Here is a 25,039-nt window from a genome sequence, read left to right on the forward strand (position 1 = left end):
AAGGTCTCAGATCTTGCTCAGGGGTGGGGGATGGTATCTGAGGTCCCCCTTGCCCTTCCTCTCCTCAATCCTCCACAACATCTCGGTCCTTCCCCCTACCCCATCAGCAGCAGCTGCCAACATTTCCTGTCCTGTACCAGGAAGGAAGGGGGCCATGCCTAGCCTGAGGCTCCCCTGTCAGCAACTTCCTGAGCCCTGACCCCAGCCCCATCAGCTAAGAACCTGCCTTCCCGGCAAGGCCGGCCCCTACACCACCCACACTAAGCCCATTTACTTCAGGCAGGCCACCTGGCCTGTTTCTGGTGCTCAGCAGCATCCCCACCCCCACATTCAGAGAAAGTGTGAGAACTCTTGGAAGGGAGGACCCCTGGCCTCTTTCTCGACCTCCTAACATCTGGCTGGACCCCTGTTCCAGGCCCCAGAAGTTTGTAGTGCCCTACCCCCCCATCCAAAAAGAGCAAAGGTAACACTGCCACCCCTCCTCAACTATCCCGGTGGTGCTGCTCTGTGCCAGCTGGGGGACCATGGCCAAATCACCTGCCAGAACGAGAGAGAGGGAGCAGAAGAGAGAAACTCCCAGTCTATCCATGTAAGTACTCCGAAGAAAGACCTGGATGTGTTAGGAGGTGTGTGGACTCAGTTTCCTTATCTATAAAACAGGGATCAGTCCTGCTTACCTCACGATGCTGCTATGGAAACATTAAAAGTGTTCAAGGAACAGGGAAACAGGAGTTGTTTTTCACCTGCCTTTACACCCAGATAACTCTGTTCCAACATCCCTTCCAACTCTGACATCCTGGGTTCTAAGGGCCCTCCCTGGTCTGACATCCCATATTCTAGGGACCCTCCCGGGTCTGAGATTGTATTCTAAAGGACCTCCCTGGTCTGACATCCTATGTTCTAAGGACCCTTCCACATCTGATATTGTGTTCTAAGGACCCTCCCAGCTCTGACATGCTGTGTTCTGAGGGCCACCCCTCCCCCCCCAGCTCTGACCTTTAATTTTGAGACCAAGCGTGACACTTGGTTCTGGATGCCCTGACTACAAGGGTTACTAGGGGGCTTCCGCACACACTCTGGGAAGACATTTGAGCCCCCTGAGGTTGTGGTCTGGGCAGAGCCCTGTGGGGGACATGGCCTGTTTTCAGGCACAGCTGTAAGTAGTAAGTAGAGATGAGTGGTGGCTGGTGTTCAAGTCATCCTACACCTGAGGAACCCAGACTAAACCTGATAGGATCCTTCTTAGGACTGTCAGGTATAGACAGGGAAGAGTGGACAATGGGAGACAGCATTAGCTTGCAGGCTCCCCCGATATCAGCTTAGTGGCTGTTGTTTTGATGGCAGGCCAATCACCTTGTCCTTGACCTCAGCGCTCCCATCCCAAGCCTGGTATGCCCCCCACCCCAAAGTCTAGGCCCCCTGAAGCAGCCAACCCACCCAAATGAGATGACTCCGGGTTGTGTTTCATGGTCTGTTTATTATCTTAAAATCATGGTGGGTAGTTTTCTCCTCTCACTGTCTGGTTTTCACATAGGTAACATGGACAAAGGGAGTGCAGGGGTGAGGGAAGGACGGTTGGGGGGCCAAAGGCTCTGCCCAAACCCACCAGGGAACACTGGGAAATAATGCTCTGCTCGTGAGCCCCCAGCCCTCATGGGCAAGGGACTGTGGCATGGTGTGTGCCTGCTCCCATCCCCCCCTCCAGGTACACCTTGCCAGGACAGGGGAGGTTTGTGAAGCAGGCATCAAAGGAATTCAAACAAAAACAAAACAAAACGAACGCCGGACATTTAAATAGAAATCCAAATCTTAAAAAAAAGAAAAAACACCCCACAAAGCTCGAGTTTTGACTTTTTCTCCCTTTGGAAAAATATTAAGCCTCGAGTGCCCCCCACCCCACCCCCAAAAAAATAATTACAAAACTACAGGAACACACGGATGCTCACATGTGGACATGAGGTGTAGTCACAAGACCAAGGGAAGGGGAGGGGTCTCTAGGCTGGGAGGAAGGCAGGGTAACGATCAGTGAGGTCCTGGCTTTCCCTACTGATGGGAGGATAAGGGGCAGAGAAGGAAGGGAGGGGGATGGGACACAGATGGGGGGGCAGGGTACGCAGGGAAGGACAGAAGGGGGCAGGGCCCAGACAGCTCAGTCCATCTCCGTAAAAAAGAAACAAGTGATTTAATAAAATAAAATCCATTGAAATGGCCCCGTGGGGAGGGAGACTGGGGGGGGGGAGAGAAGTCTCCTACCCCATCCCCATGCCCCCAGCCCTGGCATCTATTTGTCCCCCAGCAGGGGATGTGGCCACTAGGGCGGCAGCAGCGAGCTCAAGAGGGAGAGGGCTCTGAATGGGCCCTCGGGGGCTGGCCAGGCTGGGAAGAAACAGAGGGTGGGGGGGCAAAGGTGGGGCAAGGCCAGGAGGGGCCTGTCCCCTCCCCCAAATGGGGTTAATGCTACAAGGCCATGCCCCTCCCCAACTTGGGCTGGGTGAGGGGGGTTTCTCCCCAGGCCACCTCCTCCCATGGGTAGCTGGTCCCCCTGCCCCCCCAGGGGGAGGGGCAAATAGCAAGCTCCCCCCAAACACAGATCAGGTGAGCAAGAGGAGGAGGGGACAGACAGCACTCCTTCCTCCCCACTCCTTTCTCTCCCAGGGCCTGAGGAGAGGCTCAGATCTGAAACTGGCTCAGTCAGACAGTCAATTTACTCTATAAATACCCCAGCCCAGGCAGGGGGGTCAGAAAACAGGGAGGGGAAGTGGAGTCAGGGCAGGGAGAAGGGTCAAGGCAGGTGGCACATGGGAGAAAGGCTGAGGTGGGTGGGAAGAGACACCTCCAGCCTCCATTCCTGTCCTTTCCCCCTGGGAGGAGTGGAAGGAAGACCCAACTCTAGCCCCACCCCACCCACCTACCCAGGGCAGTACCCTGGAGGAGCAGGAGGTATAAAGGGGATGGGGACGGGTAGAGAGAACTAAAAAATCTCCCCCAGAAGGGAGTCAGTCCCAAGGGCCAGAATCTCCAGCTAAGGGCTTCAAAAACCAAAACAAACCAAAAATCCCAACCCCACGGCAGGACACCTAGGGATCCTGAAATGACCCAAATTTGGGGGGCCCTAGATGCCTTGGCCAGCGTGCGGTGGGTTTTTTGGTTTGATTTGGTTTAAACCTTGTCTGCGGCACTGGCCTGGAGTGGAGGCTGGAGTTCTGGGGAGAAAGCATCCCCCCCACCCCCTCCCCAAATCTGTAAAGTGCACTATGAGTCTGTTCAATTAGGTATCGTCTACTTAGACCTGAATGGGGTGAAGGGTGGGGGTGGGGGCGGGGGTTGGGGCAGGCAGGGGTGGGCTGCTGGTGGAGTCTGTTTAGCTCACTCAAACCATCTGGCACAATGCTACATATGTGGAGGGAGGGAAAGAGGGGAAGGGGCAGCCCCAGGGCAGGGGGGCAAAAGGGGAAAAGAGGAAAGAGAGGGAGGAGGCCAGCCAGAAGGACCAGCCAGTCTGTTGGGGAGAGAGGGGTGAGGCTGGATGCTGAGACCAGGCCTCAGACCGAGGGTCACAACCCTTGGCCCTCCGGCCTGCCAACCCCACCCCCTTTGCCCCTGAGAAATTAAGGGGACACTACTGGGGGCCAGGGGCAAAGACAGGTGGGATAGGTGGACAGAGCCAGCCCTCTGTCCGGACCTGGGGCCGGGAGGAGAATGCCGCTGGGGCAGACCCTAGGCCACCACAAACTCTGACTTGAGATCTGCCTTGACCTCAGGCTTCCAGAGTGAGTCCTCAAAATCGAGGTCTAGGCCTCCAGCATCGCTGGCCCCACTGCTGCTGCTGCCACTGCTGCTGCTGCTGGTTGCCCGGCCTGCCTTGCGGCCGGAAAGCCAGTGGTAGGGGCCTCGGGCATCCCGCCGGGCCTTCCGCCGAAGGCGTTTCTGCTGCAGGAGCAGCTGAAGACGCTCCACCTTACACCGAGTGGCCCGGTTCTCCGTCTGCCGTAGGCGGTCCCCTGTAAATCAAGGATCCAGGATGAACATAAGTGTTTGAGCTCGCCACAGGAGAGGCTTCGAGGGGACCTGGGAGTCAGGAGGGTGAGGGAAAGCTTGGCTCTGCCCTAGCGACTGTTACCCCAGATGGGTGGCTGCCCCTATTCTAAGCCTTGGTAGGATGAGCCTCTGGGTCCCTTCTAAATCTCTCAGCAGCAGAGATCAAAGATCCTTTTCCTGGAAGACTTGGCCAGGAGCGGGGATTATCAGCTTCACAAAACCTCAGGGACCATTTAGTCCAACTCAGCAATTTTTTAGATAAGAAAACAGGCTGAGAGAAGAGGATGCGATTTCTAAGACGCTTGCCCCTAAATGCAGAGAATGCCAGAGCTGGCAAGAAGTTTCAACAATGTAGGCTGTCACTGTCTGCCCTGGCCCATGGACATAACCCTAGAGCGCCCTACTAGGCAAGCTGGGTACTGAGTGGCTTCCCTGGCGCAAAAGCTAGGCCCTCTCCTAGCCCAGGGAGGAGTGGGGCTCTGGTGTGAGTGATCTCTTTGCACTCCCCCGCTCCTAGCCCTAAGCTGGGGAGGTGGGTGGTGGAAGAGGTCCCAGGCAGTCCCCAGAGATCGGCTCTATCTCCTGCCCAAGACAGAGGGCCAGAGGACCACATGGCCTCTCCCAGGGCCTGGGACTGACCCTAGGGATTCCTGAAAAAAGGACATTGGCCCTGTGGTGGGGGAGACAGGACATATCTTGCACAGGCTTGGCTGGGAATTGATGCTCTGTCTCCAAGCCTTGTGGGAGGGAGGGGGCACAGGGTGTTGGTGGAATTTAAAGGCTCTTTGAGGCTAGGGACTGTTCAGAATCAAGAACCTACCCTGCACAGGGTAGGCATTAAGTGTTGAATTTAAAAAGAGCAGCAGTGCTTGCAGTAAGAGATACCTGGGCTTTAATCACGGCCCTGCCACAAAGGAATGTGGCCTCGGATACACTTTCGGCCTCAATATCAATATGAAGATTGGGTCAGGTCAGGGATTCCCAAACTCCTCAAGACAATGGTGGCCCAATGAGTGGCCCATTGAGAGAATGGATCCTGGCATTTCAGTAAATCTGCCGGCCCCCAGACTGGGAAGCTAGTGACTCCAACATTTCAGGTTCATAGAATTCTAGATTTAGAGATGAAAGGGGCCTTAGGGACCATCTGGCTTTGACAGATCGACAAACTAAAGCCCAGGGAAGTGAAGGGCCTTGCCCACAAGAGCATCCAGGAAGGCAAGTCTGAGAGGGGGGATTGGAACCTAGGCCTTCTGACAACAGAACTGAGGCTCTTACCATTGTACAATGCTGGTTCCTCCCAACATTCTCTTTTCTAAGGTTCCTCTCAGCTCTGATTTGGAATTATCCCTTGGAGGTGATCTGGGCAGTCACCATCATTTTACTGCTTTATTGGACTAAATACAGAGTAGGTGCCTACTCAGTGCTGGGCACTGTTACTGGGTACTGGGGGAGACAAAGACCAAACTTGACCTAGAACATCAGGTGATCTAAGGGCTCTCTCAATTTTGCTGTTGTGTTCCAGGGTCCTTTCCTCTTCTGCCATTCTTTGTTCTAAGGGCCCTTCCAGCTCTGACATTCTCCTGTGAGCTAAGGAAGGAATTTTGGGGGAGGGGGGATCCCCTTTAATTCTTCCCTGGTGTAGAACACATCCTGTCTCAGAGAAAGGGCAGATTGTCCCTCTTCCTTCTCTTAATCCAGGCCCCCTCTGACTTCCCCTCCCCCTGCTGCCTCTACCCCCTGCCCCCCTCAATAGGACCTTTGTCTGGCCTGGTGAAGGTGGGGGTGAGGGGGCTGGAATTGGCCTCTCCTCAATCACCCCTGCCAGACACTAACACCCTTCCTCTGCCCCCTCCTTCTTGCACCCAGCACTATGGGGGGAGAGAAGGAAAGGCTAGAAATTAATATATGCAGATTAATTCTCTCTCCCTACCCATCCCCCATCTGAATATGCTCACAGTCCCCTACTGTGATGGGGTGGGGGGGGAGAAGAAAAGAAAAACGAAGCAGATGGGGGAAGGGGATAGAAAGGAACAGACTGGGGGGGGGGGAAGGAAGGAAGGAGGGAGAACCCATTCATAAAAAGCTTGCTAACTTACACTGTGGCCATCTGGCCCCAGGAACCTCAGAGTGTTAACCCCTTGGGGGATGGGGATAGGCTGGGACTTCAGCCCTACTTTCTAAAGGTCTTGAATGCAGGGGGCTGCCCTAACTAGGGAAGCTGACCCCCCTCTCCCCTCCCCTGTCAGGCCAGCTGCTCTCTACTCTGGCCTAGTCCAAGGAGCTCAGACAGAGGAGCCTCCAAGGACTTGTGGGTACCCCAGCTAGGGGAGGGGGAGCTAGTGGCCTCAGCCTGCTTCCTGGAACAGCTGGCCATGCTCTCAGAGACCTGACCCCTCCGGCCCAGGTGGGCAGGCACTCACCGCTGGGCTTGCACATCCGGATCTGGCTCTGGACCACAGAGTGCAGTGGGGACGTCAGCTTCTCACAAGAGGTAGCTTTGGTGGTGAGCTCGGGGGAGGGTGAGCACTGGGTCTGACATCGGAGCTGGGCCAAGGACTGGGGCATTCCCTGGTAGTGCCGTGTGGCACTCAGGAGGTCATTGAGGATCTGCAGGATGGTGCCAATGTCCCGCCGAGGGCGGCCACTGCTGTCCTGGCAGTTTGGATGCAACGTGCCTGTGGGAGGAAAGGAAGTAGATGTGTTGGACTGGACAAAGTCCTTCCCTGGTGCTAGGGAAGGGAGGTGGCTGGCAGAGCCCAGGGGCACAGAGGGAGGAGGTTCTGGGAGGTGGGGAAGGAGGGGTCTGTTATTTACAATCAGCTCACTCCTTCCTTCCCTGGGCCCTGCTTTCTTCCTCTGCAACAGGAAGGAATTGGAAAAGATTTTCCCTAAATGGCCAGGTGGTGACCAAAGATTATGTTCCTCAGGGAAACAGAGGAGCCTGGGAGAGAGAGAATATGGAGGAGGGCAGCTAGGATGGGAGTGTTCAAGACAAATTCAGTCGGAAGAGTGAGAGCCAAGTGGTTATGTGGGAGAAACTCTGGTTCCTCTGGATATCTTGGGGTTTCTCTTCTCCAGGCCTCAGTCTTTCCCTGTATAACAGGAGAGGCTTGGACTAGATCTTTAGGGGGCCCTCCCAGCTCTGACATACTGGGTTCTAAGGACTCTCCCAACTCTGGCCTTCTGGGTTCTAAGGGCCCTCCCAGCCCTGACGTTCTGGATTCCAAGGGCCCTCCCAGCTCTCACATCTTGTGTTCTAAGGGCCCTCCCAGCTGACATTCTCTGTTCTAAGTGCCTTCCCAGCTCTGACATCCTGTGTTCTAGGTTCTTTCCTAGTTCTCATTCTCCATCTTCACTTCTTCTAAGTTCCTATCTCATGAGGGAATGACTGGCTTGAAAATCTCTAGTTGGGGGATTGGGGAGTCCATGAAGCTCAGTGATGGCTAGTGATGGTCCATACCAGAGAAGGTCCCTGAGAAGACTCCTGGAGCATGGTTCACGAAGCTCTCTATGACGGCACCAGGTTTCCGGGAGCGTGTGCTGGGGGCTGGACTGCTGCTGGGTGGGGAGCTGGAACCCGAGGAAGAGGAGGACGAGGAGGAGGAGGAGGAAGAGGAAGGGCTGGTGCTGCTGCTGTGAGAGGCACAATCCACCTGCCAGGAAAGATGGGGTTCAGCTCCAGAGAGTCACAGTCCAACCCCCAGCTCCCAGACACCCTGGCCCCGATCAGGACCTGCAGCATGTCAATGTCTGCAATAGCTTTTCTTTCAACAGCCCTGTCCGATTCATTCAATCTGGCTGTTGCCATTTTACAGATGGACAATTGAGGCTCAAGAGTGAAGTCCCCAGAGTCAATCAGGCAGCAAATATTGAGGCTGGGATTTGAGGCTACTTGGGCTTTTGACTCCCAAGGCACCACAAGCTGCCTCTCTGGACCTGGCAGAGTGACCACAGAAGTCCAGGTTGGAGATGGTGGGGTAAAGATGGAAAGGGAAGTAGGAGGGAGCCAGAGCCAGTCTAGTATAGCAGGGAGAGCCTAGATGTAGAGGACCAATATTCAAAAATCCAGGCTCTACCACTTACTAGCTGTGTGACCTTGGGTCAGTCAATTCCCTCCTCTGGGTCTCACTTGCCCCATCTGCAAAATTAAGGGGTTATACTAGATTACCTCCGAGGTCCGTTTCAGCTCTAGATGCCAAGAGTGACCCCTATGACACCTGGAGTGGCCACCCCGGGCAGAGGCTAGGTTCCTACCCTAAAATGGTTCTAGACTTTTATTTAGGAATCTAAGCTCAGCATATGGGGGATAGGGCCAGCAGTTCCTCCCCCAGTCTTACTCTGCCCTCCCCCAACACTGAAATGTGGGCCCAGAATCACCTCAGAACAGGAGGAGACTGTGCCGCTGTTAACCGTTTGTGTGCTGGTGCCATGGGACCGGAACACACCGGCCGTGACGGGTGAGGGGTGGACAGGGCTGAAGTAGGCGGGTGTGCTGGAGGTGGTGGAGGGGCTGGGCGGGCAGGCAGGCACGGGGACTCGGGCAGTGGTGGCAGCGGTGAGGCTGGATGATCGGCAGGGTGAAGGGTTGCTGGTTGTGGCCCCCGGATCCCCACGCCCTGCGACGAGGTGTTGTCGATGCTGGAGCTGGGAACCTGCAGCTGCCTGCTGGGCAGCCAGTTGTAGCTGCACAAACATCATGTGGTCACCTACTCGGAGGGCCAAGGTGAGCGGGGAACGGCCCGAGAGGAAATCGCTGACCTGCATGGAGAAGGAAAGAAGGAAGCGGTGAGGACAGCAAATCCTGACCCTCCCAGCAAGCTGTGCCCCCTTCCCTCAGACCACAGCCCTTGCTAAAGCCAGGCCCAGGGACTCCACTCATTGGCCCTGACATTGAGAAAGGCCCACCTGGCTCTCAGATTTCCCATCTGTGCAATGAAGAGATTAGATGGGTCCTCCCAGTCCTGACATCCTGGGTTTGGTTCTAAGGGCCCTCCCAGCTCCAACATTCTCTGTTGTAAAGCCATTTTCAGCTCTTTTTTAGCTTCACAAGGTTCCGTCCCAGCTCAGATTTTAGGGTTCTAAGTCTCAATCTCAGAAGGGATCACTACCACAGAACAGTACAGTTCTGAGGGGGCAGGGGAAAAATGGGATAGAGCAAGGTCAGAATGTCCCTTTGGGTTCCCTGTCCTCCCGTCCTTCCTCCAGGGCAGGGCACCCCCATGAAGGTCAAAGCTCTGTGGCACTCCCAGGCCCAGGCCCAGTCACCCCAGACCCACCCAAAAGGAAGATAACCAGGCACAGCTGTTCCCCACTGAGGGCAAAAGGTGGGGAAACCCAAGAGCCAAAGTCCAGGCTGGGAGAGTGACTCCCCTCCATCCCATTTTCCTTTCCTGACTGTCATATTCCCAGACATTGCCAGAGCCAGGGGCCATGGGCAAGAATCTGAGCCTGGGAGGCAGCGGGCCAGGGCCAGCCCCATGCAGGAACACGGTCAATAACTCTACTCTTCTGCCCTGGGCTGCCAGTGTTTCCCTAGGAAGCTTTGTGCTCAGTGACCTCTGGTCACTAAAGGGCAGGAACCTTTCTCCACCCCCACCCCTCCCTCTCTACCCTTTGAAGAACAAGGCCCAGGCAAGACCTCAGACAGAATGCAAGAAGGGAAGGCCCAGACCCAAGGACCCCGGGGCCTGTGCAAAGGGGAACTATCCCATTATACAGAAGTAAGTCCTAACCATACCCATATTGCATCCCCAGCCACTCTCTAGAGGGGCAGGTGTCCCCTATACAATCCTCCTGGCTGATCCCCCAAAAAATCCATGCAGGGGTGGTGTGGGGAAAGAAGAAAAGGTAGAGAACGCGACCTTCTTGGAGGTGGGGGTCCCAGTGAGACAGGCAGATACATGTACATTCATTCACTCACTCTCTCTGTCTCTCTCTTAGATAGGAACTGGATTTATTTCCTTCCCTGACCCTCTCTCATCCCCAGCTCTAGACCACAAGTCCAAGAAGAGAAGCGCTCCCTTCCCCCCATCTATCTGCTAGTTACAGGGACAGGAAAGGTACCAGAGCTAAGCAGAGATAGACGCATTAGCCATTAGAAGCTCTGTCATACCTTCTGCCCTCCCGTACATCCCAGAGTTCCTAAAACCTTTCTCAACCATCTTTTCTGGAAGGGAAGGGAAGGGAAGGGACCCACCCGGTCCTCTTCCTAGGCCACAGAAGCCAGGAATTTGCCTCTTGGCCCCATCCTGGGAACCAGTGGTTGTCAAGGCAGGGTGGCCTTCCAGCCAGGAGGGGTAGCAAAGAGAGTGGGACAGGGGCCCTCTAGCTACCACCCCCTTTTCCTCTTCCTTCATCCCAGCTTCCCACCCTGCCCCCTCTTCCCCCAACCCTGGCCTTAGAAGCCAATGAGTGGGAGGGAAAATTCTTGGACAAATTCTTCTGTTCTAACCTTTGCTTCCTCAAGATAAATATTTATCTGTCCCAGCCTGGCTGAGGCATGGGGGTGTGTGTGTGGGGTGGTGGGGGAGGGCTGATAAATCTAGGCTGGGCTTTGGGGAGAAGTCTAGGACCCACACATAGTGGTCCCCAGACAAAGCCACTTGGATCACTAGGACTGGACACACCAGGCAGGGACCAGGGCAGGGAGTGGAAAGGCCTGTTCCTGGAAGGACCGGGCGTCCCAGGGCTGGCCATTATACTTTCTCTTTCCTCCCTCTCCTCAAATAGAATGGCCTGACCTCTGGTAAAGATCCTATTTCACAGTATATCTGATCCCTAGGAGACACCAGAGAGATCATCCAACCCCCTCATTTCACAAAAGGGGAGGCAAGAGCCTTATCCAAGGTCACCCAGCATACCAGTGCCAAAGACTAGTCTCCACAGGGGCCACAGCTGAACTGTCAGACTGCTCCCACCCAACTTCCACCCCTCAGAGGTGGACCATGTCAGGCAGTCTGAGTGCCCCGGGTCTCAATGCCCCCCCACCCCAAAGCTGGTTCCTGCCCAGGGGAGGGGGGTGGGGCTGGGGGGATAGAGCCCGGCAGTTGGGACCAAGGCAATTTCTTCTATTAGCATCTGCCTCATCTTCCCCAGGGGCTGGGGTGGGGGGGGGGAAGCAGCCCTCTGATTCTCAGAAGTGACAGAGGGGGATGACTCAGAGAACACAGCCTGCTCTACTCGCCTCCTCTGCCCTCCCTCCCTCCTTCCTTCCCTCCCTCTCTTCTGGTAGCTCTGACCAGGCCGGCTAATCTAGAGTGACCTCCTCTGAGGGAGGTCTGCATCCCTCTCCTCTTCCATCCCAGTCCAGCCCAGCTAAGCTTTCGGACAGCTCTCTAAGACCCAGATCCTCTCTGCCTTGGTCTCTCCACCCTTCCCCATCTGGGGTGAGCTGCCCAACTGTCTCACGGGCTGACCTCCACCAAAGAAGGTGCTGAAGCCAGCGAGGTGGGAGTGGGGTGAGGGTGTCCCCAGGTCACAGAGGGAGAAGTGCAGTAAGAGCCGAGAGGAGGCCCTTCTCAGGAACCTCCCTCCCTCCGGGCAGCCCCTGTCCTTCCCCAGCCTCCACCCTCACCCTGCTCACTGGCCTCCACAGCCCATTTCCTCCCACAGGGAGAGATGACACAGTGGCTGTCGGGAAAGCAGCCCTGAGGGAACCCAGTCACAGGCCCAGGTCCTCAGGCGCCTGGACGCTAGCGCACTCACCCCTCCCACCCCGATGAAGCCTGACGCAGGCACGGCTGGGCACGGCTGGAACGGATGTGATGGGGCGAGGCTTCCTCCAGAAAGCCCCCCCTCCCCTTTGCTCCTCCTGCCCTCCCCCTCCACCAGCCAGCGGGAACTGCACCCTGCCCCTGTTCACACACCCTGTGTGTGGTGGGGTGGGGGGGGGAGAGGGCGGAAGTCACCCCTCCCTTTCTCATCTCCTCAAAGACTCCTCCCTCTCCACCCCCAAGGCTGGGGTGCTGGGCCTAGGTCTCCTCTTTGTCCCTGGACTAGGAATCCACCTGGCGTGTAACCTGAGCCCCTTTCCACACACGGCCCCTCCCATTCCTGCCATCTCTGCAGATTACTTACGCCAGGCCTGCTGGCTCTCCCAGGAGGCCCCCCCCCCCCCCCCCCCCCCCCGCAACACAGGCAGAAGGAAGCTTCCTCTGTCCCCCTCCCCCCAACATGAAACTATGAGCCCTGGGGGGGACATGGTGGGGGGGCTAGGGGGAGAGAGGAGCCACTGATGGAAGCGGCAGAACGGGTTTGTGCCTGGCTCTGGGCAAGAAGGCCTTCTCCCACCCACCCACCCACCCCCTCCTCTCTACTTCTGCCTTGCCTTCCCCACCCCCAGAGGCCCTGGCATCCTGAGGATTTCTAAGCACTGTGTCAGCCCAGGCCTCCTCCTCCTCTCTCCCTCCCAAGAGGCTGGAGCCAGGGCCAAGAGGAGAGGGTGGGAGCCCCCGATTCCAAAACAACCCCATTTCCCAAAAGAGAGACCTTGGATACAGTCAGGCAAAACTGGGCACAGAGCTCCCAGGGCAAAGGCAGGAAGGAGGCCGGCCAAGAGAGAAAGGCGAGCCTCGCTGATTACAAAACATTTTCCTAACATCCTGTCCCTACCTCGAGCCATTTCTGGGCCTAGGCCACCCAGAGAAGCACCCAGACACCCAGTTTGGAACTCTGACCTCCTGCCTTCCTGGCATGACAGAGAAGGCCGGGTGGACAAGGAACTAGTTTCCCCCCCACTCCATACACACAGTAAACAAGGTCACAGAAGGGGTTTGGTTTGGGGGGAGGAGAGGAAGGGTTGCTCTTTGCTGACGCACAAACTCTGGGGGTGGAGACTGTCAACAGAGTCAGGGTGGTTGAGAGGGGAAGAGGTACCCTCCCAGGCATGGAGGTCCCTCCCTCTTCTTCCTCTCAGGGGAGGGCTTTTTGCTTCACAAAATTCTAGCAATGAAATCCTCCCAGAAGTCAACAGGAGCTAAATTGGGAGTGGGGGGGAGTAAAACGGGAGGAGATAGTCAATGCAATCCCAGTGGGAAGGGGCCAGACCAGAGATATCCTGGCCCTAGGGAAGAACCAAAGGAACCAGTCCAAGTCTTGGTCAAGAAGTGGAGAAGGGAAGGACTTAGCCCAGAGATATACCGTAACCCCAGAGGAAGAGAGGGTGACCCCCACATCCCAGACTGGCTGCTGAGGCCAAAGGCAGGGAACAAAAGAGACAGACGGGGGTGGAGGTAGTTCAGGACCCAAGGACAAAGGACCAGGCCAGGTGATCACCAAGGGAAAAATCATTAGCTGTAGTCCTCAGTCACATCTCCAACACTCCCACGGCCTGCTCCCCCCACCCCTCCAGTCCATTGCCCCACACCCCAGTGAAATGTGAGAGCGGTCTCACGCTCAGCCCTGTGGGAGGGAAACCTTTGAAGGTCAGAGCTGCTTGGGCAAGGAGGGAGCCCCAGCTCTTCGGGTCAGCAGGTGGGGGAGGTGAAGGCCAGGGTGACCTCGGGCCCCAGCCTGGAACACACCGGTCCCCACCTGCTCCTGAGGCTTCAGGTGAAAACAAAGAGGGGGAGGGGGAGAACTGAGGTTTGGCCACAAGACCCAGGGAGCGGAAGTGGTCCCCTTCCTTACCTGAGTTTCGGTTAAGCTTTCAAGTGCCTGCATTACGGACTGCTCGGGCCGAGAGGCCTGGGACTGAGAGAGAAGAGAAAGCCAAGGTCACTTGGGGTTCCTGCTGACAAAACCACAGGGGTGGGGGGGGAATGGAGGTGGGAAGTTTCACTTCTGCACTTGGGGGAGGTAGGAAAAAGTCACAGCGTGAGAGCCCCAAGTGAGAAGGGAATGAAAGGGGATGAAGGTCAACATACTCCAAGCCCAAGGGCTAGGAATGCAGGGCCACAGAGAACCCAATGGGACCTCCCAGAGAGGGAAAGGACAGGAACAGATCCATAGAGGGAGGTGTGTGATTATGCAGGGAGAGGTGAGAGGGAAAGCCTATGAGGCTGTGTGTGTGTGTGTGTGTGTGTGTGTGTGTGTGTGTGTGCGCGTGCATGAGAGAGAGAGAGGGAGAGAGAGAGAGAGAGAGAGAGAGAGTGTGTGCGTCACAAGCAAAGACTGGGTGACCACATATTGGGTGCTGTAAAGGGCATTTCTGCCCAGGGATGAGTGGACTAGAGGCCAGGTGAGGCCCTTTGCTGAGCATCAGGATATATGTGGATGGGAGGGGGGAGGGGAGGAGGTCACAAATTCCTTTTACAGATGAGGAAACAGGCCCTAGCGTGACTTGTTTGGGTATTAAGTGGCAGAGATTGGATTTGAACCCGGGATGCCAATGCTCTTTGCACAGAACCATAGGGGAGTAGTTAGGTAGGGAGGTGGGAGGAAAGGAAGGAAGGATGGATATAGAGGCGGTCAGAAAGGTGGGGTACAGGGCCACACGGGCGGTCACAAGGTGGGAGGAGATGAGACACAGGCAGGTCAGAAAGGTGGGGTGCAGGAACAGAGGTCAGGAAGTGTGGGAGGGGAGGGGCACACAGGTCAGAAGGGGTGTGCATGAGAGGGACCAGGACAAGCAGGAGGTCAGGGGGTATGCGTGTGGGAGCATCCTTTACCATGAGGCCGGCTTCCACGGTGGGGACGAGCGTCACCTTGCTGCCATCCCCCACACCGAGATCCTGGAGCTTCCCAGAACTGAGGCGTCTGTGCAGGGGGAGGGAGGGAAGAGGAAGAGAGAGGGGTGAGACTGAGTGAGGTGGTGGAGACGGCAACTGTAGCAGAAGGACTGGGGGGGGGGGGGGGAGGATGGCGGGGAAGACAGAATTGGAAAGCTCCCTCTCCCCCCGCCCCCCAGCTCTTACGCCAGGGCAGGGCCCCAGTTGCTTCCAGAGGCAGGAAGCTGGGCTATTATCTAATCCAGACCAGGGCCCTCTGCTCATACTTGCAGAGCCCACTCTCTTAGGACAAAAACAAACCCCAGCGACAGCACCCCCACCCCCACCCCCACCTCAAAAATTTACAAAATAGCTTCAGATTTTGCCAGGGGATTTTTAAATGTCTCACTGGCCAATCACAAAACAACCTGCCCCAAGGAGGCCTCCTGGGGATCATTCTCCCCACTGTGACAGAGAGGAGAAACTGAGGCCCAGGGTAGAGGAAGGATTTGCACAAGTTCACACAGTTGCTTAAAGTCAGGTTTCCAACTGCCCAGGGTGGGCCTGGGGTAGGAAAGGGCTCTCCTCTCCTCAAGGAACCTGCAACCATCAGGAGCCCCAACCCTCCTACCACCTTCCCCTCCCAGGGAGCTGTCCTTGTGAAAGGAAGAAGAAAGACCAGACAAGGAAGGAAGGAGGACTTTGTGCCCTCAACCTGGCTACAAGCTGTGCAGCACTCCATTCCACATCACTACCGAGGTGCCCCAAGGCAGTCTGGGGGTGGGAGGACATGGCCAATTACTGCTCCCCTTCCCCAAGATTCAGTACCCAGTTATGACTGTTCTCTAGATGAGGTTGGTAAGCAGTGTCTCTCCTCCCCCCCATTTCCCGGCCACCAACAGGGCTCCCCTGCAGGATCAGCCCAGGGCTGCTCAGACAAAGGAGACCCCCCCCAAGCCCCTCCCCCACCCCTTGGCCCGCCAGGCCCCACGGGGAAGGCCCCAGCCCAACCGGCCCCCTCCCTCCCTCCTTTTCTCCCTCCTTCTCTCCCCCAGGCCTCAGGTTATTTAAATAAAGGGGGGGGGGGAAGGGGGAGAAGAGGCTCCCAGAGGCAGCCTGAGAGCTCCTACCTCAGAACAAAGGGGGGAGGGGGAGGGGAGACAGAGAGACAGAGAGGCAAACAGGGACAGAGACCCAGAGACAGAGAGAGACTGGGCAGGGACAGAGAAACACAGAGACAGGGGCAAGGCCAGCAAGAGGGAGGCAGGCTCTGAGACAGAAGCTGGAACAGGGACAGAGAGACCCAGAGGCCAGCCACCATGCCTCCCTACAGATCCAGCCCAGGCACCCCCCGGAAACTTTCTGGCACGAAAGGTTCACATTTTCCATTTTTAGCTGTCCGGGTTAAACCGCTGAAGCCTGGAGACTGTCGTTGCCGTCTCCTCCCACCTCCTCCTCCTCTTCCCCTCCCCTCCCGGAAAACTGCCCCCTTCACCCCCCCAGGAGCCACGGGCAGGCAAACCCTGCAGTCGGGAATCAGATTTCGAAAGGGGAAGAGGTGAGGGGGTGGGAGCCACGCATGAGAAAAGGCTGCAGGCTTCAGAGCTAGGCAGGGGGTGGGGGGTGGGGGCATTGGGGGCTGCAGCCTTTGTGCTCGAACGGGGTGGGGGGGAACAGAGAAAGAGAGAAAGGGGGTTAGAGATATGGAGACAAACAGGGTGGGGGGGAGGACAATCGAGACACAAGAGACAGCCGGGGGGGGGGGGCGGGGGAGGGAGGGGAGAAGAGACATTGAGATGAGACACCCTGGGAGACAGGGAAGGAAGACACACAACACACACACACACACACACACACACACACGCGGTGGGGTCGGGGGGACGGACACAGACACGACAGACAGGCGCAGAGGTCGAGAGATGGATAAAGAGGTCTACAGGGACAGGAGCAGCGGAGGGAGACTGGACGTGGGAGAGAGAGCAGGGGCCAAGAGGCAGAGGATAGAGGAGGGCGCGAGCTCACACACCCCTCCAGCCCTCCCCAGAAGCGCCCACCTCCTCCTCCTCCTCCTCTTCCTCTCCTCCCTCCCGGTCTCGCCGCCCCCTTCGCCAAACCCGGAGCCCAGCGCGATATGGCCTTTGTTCGCTTGCGGGAGAGGGGCCCCGGCTGGCTGAGGGGAGATAAAAGGGTCAGGGCATCGCTCCGGCACTTACGTCTCCTTGTAGAGCAGCGCCAGCCGCTCCTTGGGCACCTTCAGGCGCTGAGACAGGCGCCTGCGGAGCCCTTCCACCGTCTCCTCGCCGGGCACTGAGAGCTCATAGCGGGCGCCCGTGGTGGTGTTGATGCACAGATTCATCGGAGGCTCGGCCGCCAGCAGCTCGCAAGGGGCAGCGGGGGCGGCTCCGCGCCGGCAGCTCCGGGCGCTGGGCTGCGGCTCCATCGGCGGACCCAGGATGCAGCCCAGGAGGGCGAGAAGCGAAGCGAACAGAAGTGGCTGAGAGGGTCCCTGCGTCCTGGCCGGGCCCTTGCTTGTTCTTCCCCCGACCCAGCCGCCGCCAGGTCCTCAGTGAAGCTCAGCCGGCTCGCCTACCGGCTAACCCAGCACAACAGTCCGGAGTTGGCAAGAACCGAACCCCTTCGCGGGAAAAGGAGACGGCGGAAAAGAGCGGCACCCTTCAGGGCTATAGCCGAGGACGCGGCCTCCCGACCGGAGGGCGGAGCGTTTAAAGGGCCACTGCCCGGGAGCTGGAGGCTGGAGAGCCCGGGCGCGGGGGTGGGGGGGAGAACAGGCGGAGGGAGGGGAAAAGAGGTTCACAGCCGCCTGCTTTCTCTGGCCTCCTCTCCCCTTCTCCCCGCCCCCCTCTCTTTCTCTGCCTCCAGCCGAACCTAGCAACAGCAGTCGCGGCCGCTCACAGATGCTGCTGCGGCTGCTTCCCGCCGCCGCTCGGAGCTCTGGGGGTGAAAGTAACAAAAAAAAAAGTTATAATGTATCAACGTTCTAAAGGGGCTGAGCCCGCCCCCCTTCCTCCTCGCCTCCCCCCGCCTCAGCTCTCTCATTCACTACTTACTCTGCCGGGCGCCGCTGACCAATCGCAGCGCTCCGAACGCCCCGGCGGCCCCCGCCCTCCACCAATCGCTGCCCAACCGGCTCTCCCCCCCACGTGGCAGCAAGAGCCAACCCCTTCCCCGCCTGTCTGGCAGCAACCCGCCAATCAGCTGGGCTCGGCTGCCCCTCCCCGCCCCCATCCTCTCATCGCCCGTCCTCCCGCCCCTCTAGTCAGTCCCTCCCCTAGCCAGCCTTCCCCCATCTTCCCAGCCATTCATAATCTCCGAGCCCCACAACAAAGAGCTTGCTCGGGGAGCAGGCGAGCTGCGTGGGGAGGGGGCCCGGGAGGGTGTGCGGGGATTTTTCCTTCTCTTCCTTCCCCGATTTAGAATCTAATTAGAGGATAAGTCACCGCCGAGCTCCCAAAAATAAGCGCGGGGGCGAGAGGCGGCCAACACCCCGGCGCTGGGGAAGAAAGGGGGAGCCGCCCACGCAATCTGAGGAAGACACCGAGGTCCGCATGGACCACAGACACTATTGTTCCCAGCATTGGGAAGAAATGGCCTCCCTTACCGCGCCACCGTCCGAGTGTGTGTGTGTGCGTGTGTGTGTGTGTGTGTGTGCGCAAGTAAACGTCAAAATGGGGGCGCCGGGGCCCAGCAGCTTAGGGTCCAAAGCCATTTGTTAGAGGCAGGGAAGGGACAGGGCAAGAACAGTGTGAAGTGGCAGCGGTGCTCAGGGGCGGCGTGGGGGGGGTGTTGCGGGCGGGGCATCCGGGCCACCGGGGATCTCAAATCGCTAGGGGGGGTCTAGGGGGAGGCGCAGGAAGGTTTGCACTAACCCAAGCGTACCCCGCCCTCCCTGCCTCCCTCTTTCAGTGACGTGGCTTGGGCGAAATACTGTGAAGATTTCCCCCCCACACACACGCTTTGAGATCTATGCAACTCCCTCCACAAACAGCCACCGCCCCAGGGTGGGGCGAGAGAGAGGTGGGGGAGAATGGCCTTGAGGGCCTCCCTCACCTCACAATGCTGGGGATCCGAGAGGTGGGGGGGGAGAAATGTGGGATCCTTTAATAGATGGGCTCCCCACCCCCCCACCCCCTCTGCCTAGGAGGCAGTGACGCGCGGCGTCTCTCTGGCAGAGCCAGGGAGCCTGAGTACTGGGGGGAGGGGAACAGAGAAGGGGGTGATCTGGGGCGGGGACCCAGAGCAGCGCTCCCCATGAGTCAGCAACGCGCGAGCGCCCTCTCCCGCCATCTGGAGGGACTTCAGGCCTGAAAGAAGGGGGGCGGGGTGTGTGCTCCCGCGTGCGGGGCTGGAGGAGGGGGTCGGTAGGGTGGGAGAGACAGACAGACTGCAACGGAGGAGGCGGGGAGAAGCAGGAACCCCGCTACCAACCCTAGGAAGGATTCTTCCAGGTTACCTAGCCCAACCCCCTCCTCTGAAAAGAAAGGGGTGGTGGTGGCAGAGAGGGCAAGCAGCTGACCCAAGGTCACAAAGCCGGGACTAGGACCCAAAAGTAGTGTTTGGTCCTCATTCCTACCCTCACTCTTTGGAGTCGAAGACATTCACGTAGTGGCCCACAGACAGACGGACCGTCCCACAAATACACACACACTCCAGCTCCCAGAGTTTTAGGTGCTCGCAGCCCGGGACCGGAGAGTTTCTTGGGCTCTCCTTCCTACATCGGGCATCATGGAGGGGAGTAAACCTCCCAGACGACCTGAGAATTTTTCCTCCGGGGGTCTCCTCGTCCCACCCCAATTCCGCTCTTCGCCACCCCATTCCCCCCACGGACCCGCGGTCCCTGTGCCGAATCCACTCACCGATCAGAACCGGAGCTCCAGTCCCGAATCCCGCAAAAAAATTTAAAAATTAAACGCCCTCCCGAATAATCCACAAAATCCGCTCTGGAAGTACGAGTCAAGGTCCGGGAATCAAGAATCCAGGAAGAGTGGGAGGAGGAGGCCGAGGGTTACACGGCTGCCCAGTGACTGTGGCCTGTTTGGGAAGCGCTGGAAGTTTTTATCCGCCCCCTCCCTCCCTGCCGGGGTGGAGTCTGGGCGGATTCCCGGCCCCCGGGAGCAGAAACGCCCAGGGCTGCCCCGCCGACTCAGCAGCCCGAGAGGGAGCGGGCAGGCGGGTGACGCAACCTTCACCTGGCACCCTGGGTCGGGGGGAGGGGGGTCACTACCCAGATCCAGCCCTGTCTTCCCCTACCCACTCGGACATGGGTCGCTACGCAGTGGCCTGAACCCTCCTCCCCAGTGTCCAGGGCTGGGCCCCTGGCTTCCCTATCTACCCTCTGCCCCTCTGCCCTTTCCTGTCCCCGAGTCTGTGTCTCATGATATCCAGATCTGTTTCCCTATTTGTCCTCCTGTATCTTTGTCTCCCTTTCTCTATGTTTCCAGGTCTTGTGTCTATCTCCAGGTCTATCTCCATGTTTCTATTCTTGGCTGAAGCTATAATGGCCTTGTATCTCCCTATCCCCTTGTCTCTTCCCTATGTGGGCTAGGCTGGGTATCAGGAATCCCAGAATCTGCCCCTGCCTATAGGTGACCTTGTCCTTGGGGTGGGGGGGAGGAGAGGGGCTGTGTTTCTCTCCCCTTCTGTAACACAGCCCAGGGGCTGATGGAGAATGCTTACTAAATAACAAGGCAGAGGTGCCCAGGGAATGACCCCAGGACTGGATCATAGAGTTCAGACTTGGAAGGTACCTTGGAGTCTAAACCTTTCATTTTATAGATGGGAAAACTGAGAAAGAGAAAGAGAGGGGGTCCCAAGGTCATAGAGCTATGCTGCTGCAGACAGGATTTGGACCAATGCCCACTAAGCTGAGCTCTTTCCTCTATGCCTGAGTGCCTGGAAGTCAGGAGACCCAGCTCTCGGCTGAGAAGTCCAAGAGCCAGCCTTGAATGATGGTTTGACCTTGGTCAAGGGCCCTTCCTTCTCTGGGACTCAGTCTCCTTGTTCCTAGACTGACAACTAACCCCCTCCCCAGGTCTGCCATCGTGAGATTCCCTCATTTTAAAGAGAGGGCTCAGTAGTTTTTCTCCCAATTTCCCACCAGCTACAATGCTTTGGGACTTCTCTGGAATTCTCCATCTTGCCCCTCCATTGGGTACTATCTTCCCTCCCCACCCCACATATGTTCTCACCTTCCTTTTGTGTGTTGCCTTCTCCCATTAGATTATAAGCTCCTTGAAGGCAGGGACTGTCTTTGTTTTTATTTGTGTTTGTACACCCAGTTCTTAGCACATAGCTTGGCACACGGTAGACCAGGGGTGGGGAACCTTTGGCCTTAAGGCCACATGTAGCCTTCTAGGTCCTTAGATTTGTCCTTTTGACTGAAACCAAGTCTTACAGAACAAATCCTTTTATAAAGTGGGGTTTGTTCTGTGAAGTTTGGATTCAGTCAAAGGGCTGCACTTGAGGACCTAGAGGACATGTGGCCTTGAGGCTAATTTTTTTAATATATTTTTATTTATTGAGCTAAATATTCCACAACTACGTGTACAAAATGTTAACCATTTTTTTTTCTAAATTTTGAGTTCCAAATTCTCTCCCTCTCCCTCTCCCCTACTCCTTGAGAAGGCAAGCAATTTGATGTCAATTATACTTGTGAAGTCATGCAAAACATTTCCATATTAGCCACGTTGCAAAAGAAAACAGACAAAAAATAAAACAGGAAAAATTAAAAAAGGAAAAGATAGGTTTCATGGATTCAGAGTACATTAGTTCTGTCTCTGGAGGTGGTTAGCATTTTTCGTCATGACTAGTCTGTCAGATCAGGAGAAGATCCAGGTTTTAGTCCAGGTTCTACCACTGATTTGCCTGTGTGACCTTGGACACATCCCTTCCCTCTAGGCCTCAGTTTCCTGATGTGATACATGAAGGGGCTAGATGCCAGGCTGTAAGGGCTCTTAGAGATCTACAGATGAATGTCATTGAATGGAAAGAGTCCTGGGCTGGCAATGAGGAGAAGGCCCAGTTTCAACACTGACTCTAATACTAAATGTGTGGTGATCTTGAACAAATCCCTTCCACTCCCTGGGACTCATTTTCCAAATCTGGAATGACAGGATTGGACTGGAAGATCTCTACGGGGCTGTCTAGCTATGAATCCTATGATTATGCTGTTATTTCCTCTTTCTTCCCCTTCCCCTCCCTCCTTCTCTTGCTACCCCCCATTGGAAATCAGAATTCTCCCTGTTCTAGATTCAAAGCCAGGCATCCTCCTCGGCATGGCCTTCCATCAGATTGTCTGGGGTATCTTAGAGTCTCCTTCTGTCCCTGGAGGGGTTGGTGGTGAGGTTGGGTTATTCTGGGAGCTGAGTTCAGGCCTGGGGGGAGGTGGGGTAGAGAGCTGAGGCAGCCCAGTATCTAAAGGCTGCTTCTCCCTATCAGCCTCCCTTCCCCTGTTCCAGCCTCTCCCAGGGCCCCCCCACCCTGCCCCTTTATCATCTCCACCCACCTTCGTCCCTCCCTGTCTCCCTCCCTCCCTTCTCCAGAAACCAGAATTGACCTTCAAGACTCTGCTGTTTTTCTACCGCAGAAGGACCTAATAGGAAAGCTTAGTATGAAGGACCTTAGGGAACAAGCTGGCATCTCCATTACCCTTTTCAATCATGAAAAGAAAGGGCTTCTGCATACATTATCTCAAGTCAACTTGTCTACAGTGTCACCAACGATTGGCCCAAGATCACAAGGCTACAGAGCTTTGAGGCTGGGCCTTTGGACTTTGGCCCCCTCTGTAGTGGGCCAGGCTGCCAATCTCGACTTCCCAAACTGGAAGTTCACTGAGAGCAAGGGCATCCTCTGCATTCTGAGTGTGCCCACAGTACTGCTACATGTGGGGCTGGCCATGGCGGACAGAGGTGGCTCATGGGGATTTGTTGAATGGACTTCTCCCATTTCCAGAGTGTGCCCCCAAGTGTGGTGAGCAAGCTCCAGGACTTTGCTTCCTGTTTAAAAAAAAATGGGAAAACTGGTTTGAGAAGAAAAGGAACTTTCTCAGGGTCACCCACTAGTTAACAAGTTTAGTCAAGAAGCATTTATTAAGCACCTACTATGTGCTAAACACCAAGAATACAAAGGCAAAAAAAAATGGTCTCTACCCTCAAAGAGTTGGGATTGATAACTAGGTACATGCAATTAGGAGGTGATCTCAGAAGGTATAAATTGGAGGTAATCTCTGAGGGAAGGGCTAGAACAGAGCGCTGAACCTAGAGCCAGGAAGACTTCATATCTGGCCAAAGACACTTCCTAGCTGTGTGACCCTGAACAAATCCCTTAACCCTGCTTGCCTCAGTTTCCTCATTTGTAAAATGAGCTAGAGAAGGAAATGGCAAATTACTCCAGTTATCTTTGCCAAGAAAAGCCCCAGATTGGGTCATGAAGAGTCGGACACTATTAAACAAAAATCTCTGAGGGAAGGCACTAGGTGGGACACAGAATGGTCTCTTGCAGAGGATGGGATTTGATTTGATTTTTGAAGAAGCCAGGGAAGTTAGTAATCAGAGATGAAGGAGGGAGGTATTCCAGGCATTAGGGACAACCAGTGGAGAGGCACACAAATGTGAGGTGGGCTATTATGTTTGAAGAATAGTAGCAAAGAGACCTGTGTAGTTGGATCAGAAAACGCATGGAGCATAAGAAGACTGGAAAGGGGAAGGGACCAGCCAGGTAATGATGTGCTTCAAGTATCCTGGAGGTAATGGGGAGCCATGGAAGTTTATTGAGTGAGGAGGATCTGCCATGGTCAGATTTGCAGGGGATTATGAAGGGTGGAAGGGTTGGATCACTTTAGAAATTGAGTGGAGAATGGCTTATGGAGGGGAGAGCCTTGCAGGAGACTAATTAGGAAGCTATTGTTCTAGTCCCTGGGAGAACGGATGGAGAGCCTGCCTCGACCAGGGTGGTGCCTGGGTGAGAGGAGATTGGTCTTGGAGAGGGGCTGCTGCCCCACCCCAAACTGGACTTTTGCCACTCTACTGGGAAGCCTCTAGTCGGATGAAAAGGATCAATGAATGAAAACCATTGTTAATGTACTTATGATGGGCCAAACCTAGGTATACCCCAAAGCAAGACAGGGCCTGCTGTCTAGAAGCTGACATTCTAATAGGGGAGACAACATATAAAGGCACAGAGGACTGTTGGTGAAGGCAGGAAAGTTTGACCTAGGAAGTCACTGGGGTTGTGAGAGGAGCCACTGGGGAGTTAATTATCACTCAGGCCCTCTCCAAAAGCAATGGCGGAGTTGATCTGATTACTGTTCTAGAGTGAGAGGTACAAATTATGTCAACACGCATTTATTAAGTCTATATGGCACCCAGAGTCAGGAAGACTCATCTTCCTGAGTTCAAATCTGGCTTCATACATTTCCTAGCTGTGTGACCCTGGGCAAGTCCCTTAACCCTGTTTTGTCTCACTGTGCTCATCTGTAAAATGAGCTGGAGAGGGAAATGGCAAACCACTCCAGTATCTTTGCCAAGAAAACCCCAAATGGGGTGACGAAGGGGGTCATGCCTTTGCCTGAAGACCTCCAACAAAAGAGGATTCACCATCTCCTGAGGTAACCCATTCTTTTTGGACAGCTCTAACTCCAGAGTCCTCTTTTATCTTCCAACCTGGTTCTGGTGCTTCGGTTTAACCACTAATTGCTTAATAAATATTCCTTGTTGATGTGGCTTGAAGATCCACTCACTGGGAAGGACCTTGAATCCTCAGCCAGCAGAGGAGACCCTTTGGAACTCTGGGGAGCTGCCCGTCTCCCACCTCACTCCTGGCTGGGGCTTGTTTATTCCCACCTCTGTTTTCCCTGGGCCTCTCCATCCAGGCTTCTGAATTCTCCTGTTGGGTACCCACCTTCCTGGCTGCCTCAGAGGGGAAGAATAGACCTGAGAGAGAGAGCTCTGGGGCCCCTCAATCAACAAATCCATCAGTAAATCCTTAAGCACCTACTATGTATTAGGCACTGTGCTAAGCTCTAGGGCACATAGAAGAACCAAAGACAGTCTTTGCCTTCAGGAACCTTACAATCTAATAGGGGAGACAACACACACATTCGTTAATTATGTATACACTAGATACATACTGTGTATGTGGAGGTAATCTCAGGGGGAGGGCACTAACATTAAGGGGGACTGAAAGAGCTTTTTGCAAAAAGTGAAAGCCTGAACCACTGGCCTCCACCCTCCCTGTGTTCAGTAGAGAAGGACAGGGCGCAGCAGGAAACAGGGAGCCACTGAATATGGAATACAGGGGAGTCAAGGGGCCAGATGCTTTTAGGAAGAATATTTTACATG

At 55.8% G+C, this 25,039-nt stretch overlaps 1 protein-coding gene across 1 annotated transcript; it reads right to left on the minus strand.

Annotated features, from left to right (window-relative positions):
• Positions 1–1,457: 1,457 nt before the first annotated feature.
• On the minus strand, positions 1,458–19,730 carry MIDN (midnolin). Its single transcript, XM_036740993.1, has 8 exons — positions 19,559–19,730; positions 16,898–17,636; positions 14,646–14,733; positions 13,666–13,728; positions 8,416–8,796; positions 7,499–7,691; positions 6,459–6,713; positions 1,458–4,001 (listed from the first exon to the last, which is right to left on the minus strand). Exons 2-8 carry the CDS (start codon positions 17,122–17,124, stop codon positions 3,718–3,720), a joined length of 1,491 nt encoding a protein of 496 aa, XP_036596888.1. The 5' UTR covers positions 17,125–17,636; positions 19,559–19,730; the 3' UTR covers positions 1,458–3,717.
• Between the last annotated feature and the right edge of the window lie 5,309 nt (positions 19,731–25,039).

Source organism: Trichosurus vulpecula, chromosome 1 (assembly GCF_011100635.1).
Source record: "Trichosurus vulpecula isolate mTriVul1 chromosome 1, mTriVul1.pri, whole genome shotgun sequence".
Lineage (NCBI taxonomy): Eukaryota > Metazoa > Chordata > Mammalia > Diprotodontia > Phalangeridae > Trichosurus > Trichosurus vulpecula.

Coding starts and splice junctions, on each gene's coding strand:
- MIDN (XM_036740993.1), bottom strand. CDS start 17,124: ATGGAGCCGCAGCCCAGCGCCCGGAGCTGCCGGCGCGGAGCCGCCCCC. Junction 13,729..14,645: donor CCGTGGAAGCCGGCCTCATG/GTAAAGGATGCT, acceptor CTTCTCTCTCAG/TCCCAGGCCTCTCGGCCCGA. Junction 7,692..8,415: donor CAGTCTCCTCCTGTTCTGAG/GTGATTCTGGGC, acceptor CTTTCCTGGCAG/GTGGATTGTGCCTCTCACAG.